General features: G+C 40.3%; 1 protein-coding gene across 1 annotated transcript; it reads right to left on the bottom strand.

The window, feature by feature from the left end:
• Positions 1-465: 465 nt before the first annotated feature.
• On the bottom strand, positions 466-1,293 carry LOC114922793 (tetraspanin-3-like). Its single transcript, XM_029284765.1, has one exon. It carries the CDS (start codon positions 1,291-1,293, stop codon positions 466-468), a length of 828 nt encoding a protein of 275 aa, XP_029140598.1.
• Between the last annotated feature and the right edge of the window lie 715 nt (positions 1,294-2,008).

The following is a 2,008-nucleotide window of genomic DNA, read 5'->3' as shown; positions in this document are numbered from 1 at the left end:
TCCCCCCCCCCTTCTACCTCTCCTTTCACTTGCCAGGTGTATGATGTACTCCATGCTCCTCCAAAAAGTAATTATTCTGTCTTTTCCCTGTCACCTCTCCTTTTGGACCTCAATCCTCTTGAAGGATCTTTGTGACATTAAATTCCTACCACTATTTCATTAATGCCAACTTTCTAATACTTCCTGAACAGCTCCGCCAGTGAAATATCAAAGACTTAATTGTCTCATATACAATATAATAAATGCTACTTTTCCAGTACAGTCTCTGCAATTACTTAATTTTATTTTTTTATGTTAAGTTTTAACTTTTAAAAATTGTATCTAAGCATACCAATCTGATCTCTATACACATAGGAAGTTGTGTTCTTTAAGACAGCAATTATTACTAACTAGAGGGCAAATTTTTACATAAGCTAATGTTAAAGGGTGTGTGTAAAACCACAGGAAATACAGAAAGCAAATACTTTAAGAAAAAGCAGAAGAATCCAACATGTGAAAGTCTTGGGCTGGTGGCGCCTTCATTAGTATTCCATTGCTGACAGCAGCTAACACCTCCAGGCAAATGACCAGCACACAACACCACACCATATAATGTGTGATAAAATGCAGCCTTTTCTTTAGTTTCATAAGGCATCCTTCCTTGAAGAGCTTCTCTGATTGGTTTAGGTCACCACTGCAGTCCAAAAAAGTCTTTTTGCAACAGCTTTCTGGAACAAAGACGTGTCCACTCTGGAGATACTTTGGGAGCCCTTCTGTCCAGTCAGTGTAATTGTAGATCCCACAACACTTTAATTGTTTATGGATGGAATCCACGATCTCAGTGCTGCAATGATGTGGAAAACTCCAGTTGTATTGGTGAAAAAAGTGACCCAAGCTGCTTTTCAGTTGGTAGCATGCTTTGGCCGAGTAGACTTGGGTCATGGTGAGTGAGGAAGCTTCCAGGCAGAACAGGACCAGCAGCAAATACATAAGAGTCCCTTGATGATAGTGAGAACTTTTCACAGGAATGTAGACTGCCAGCAACCCAGCTGGGAAAAGCAGACCAGCAGTCAGGACAGCCAGACAGCCTGGCAGAAGGAAGAATTGATTTGGAAAGAAAGCTCCATAGCTTTTGTAGGTAAAGACCAGAAATATTCCTCCAAACAGTAATAGCAGGGAAGCTCCCCAAAGAAAGAAACCAATGAAAGTCAGGACTACTTTAGGTAAGGCTCTGTCCCAGGGCTCAGTGGCAAGTAGCAAAAAAGGGTTGAAACTGAAATTAGAGCAAATCCTTCTGATTTTACGATATTTCATTACAATCCAATGTACATTCTTCCTTTCCTTCTTCCTCTCTACTTCTCTCCCTCCTTCCAGAAATACCTCCATCTTTAAGCAGGTGCCGATAAGATCCAACCTTTATCCCCCAATTGCTTTCTTGCTAGAGAGTATAGGTCTCTGTTCTTTATAGCTTTGCAGTCCCCATCCTGCAAAGCTTATGACCCAGTGCTAATTAGAGAAACCGGGTTCAGACCTCACACAAAACATTGTTAGTTCAGTCATAGTTTCTTGAATACATCCCAGCTGTGATTCATTTATAAACCACATTAGCTGGATTTACAAAGCATCCTCACTTCTGTTTTATCTTTCTTTAATCCCCTGGCCTTTCATTTAAGTGGTGAATTAAAGGGGAATAAACAATTTGGCACATGGTTGGACTGCATCAGCAAAAAGCCTAAGGATCCTAGGATATTTAACTGAAGACAAAACACATGTTGTAGTTATTACCCTTTTGTTTTCAGGACACAACATTAAAAGGAAAGTTGGATTTATTTGACAGTTGCAATTTGGGGTGAACAGGTCTTCTCCTGAAAAATACAGGCTGTGTGACACATCTCGGTGAAAATAAGATTACTGAATGTTCTACAATTGCCTTGTAAAATTGTCAGTGGATTAAACCAAACAAGCAGACCTGCCTATTCTGCCTTTATGCCTCCAACGGAAGCTTGCTGTGTAAATCTCAGCAGGTGAG

Source organism: Protobothrops mucrosquamatus, unplaced genomic scaffold (genome assembly GCF_001527695.2).
Source record: "Protobothrops mucrosquamatus isolate PMUCROS unplaced genomic scaffold, P.Mucros_1.0 scaffold915, whole genome shotgun sequence".
NCBI lineage: Eukaryota > Metazoa > Chordata > Lepidosauria > Squamata > Viperidae > Protobothrops > Protobothrops mucrosquamatus.
Note: the sequence above shows the minus strand (reverse complement) of the source record. Positions and strands in the feature narration are given on the sequence as shown.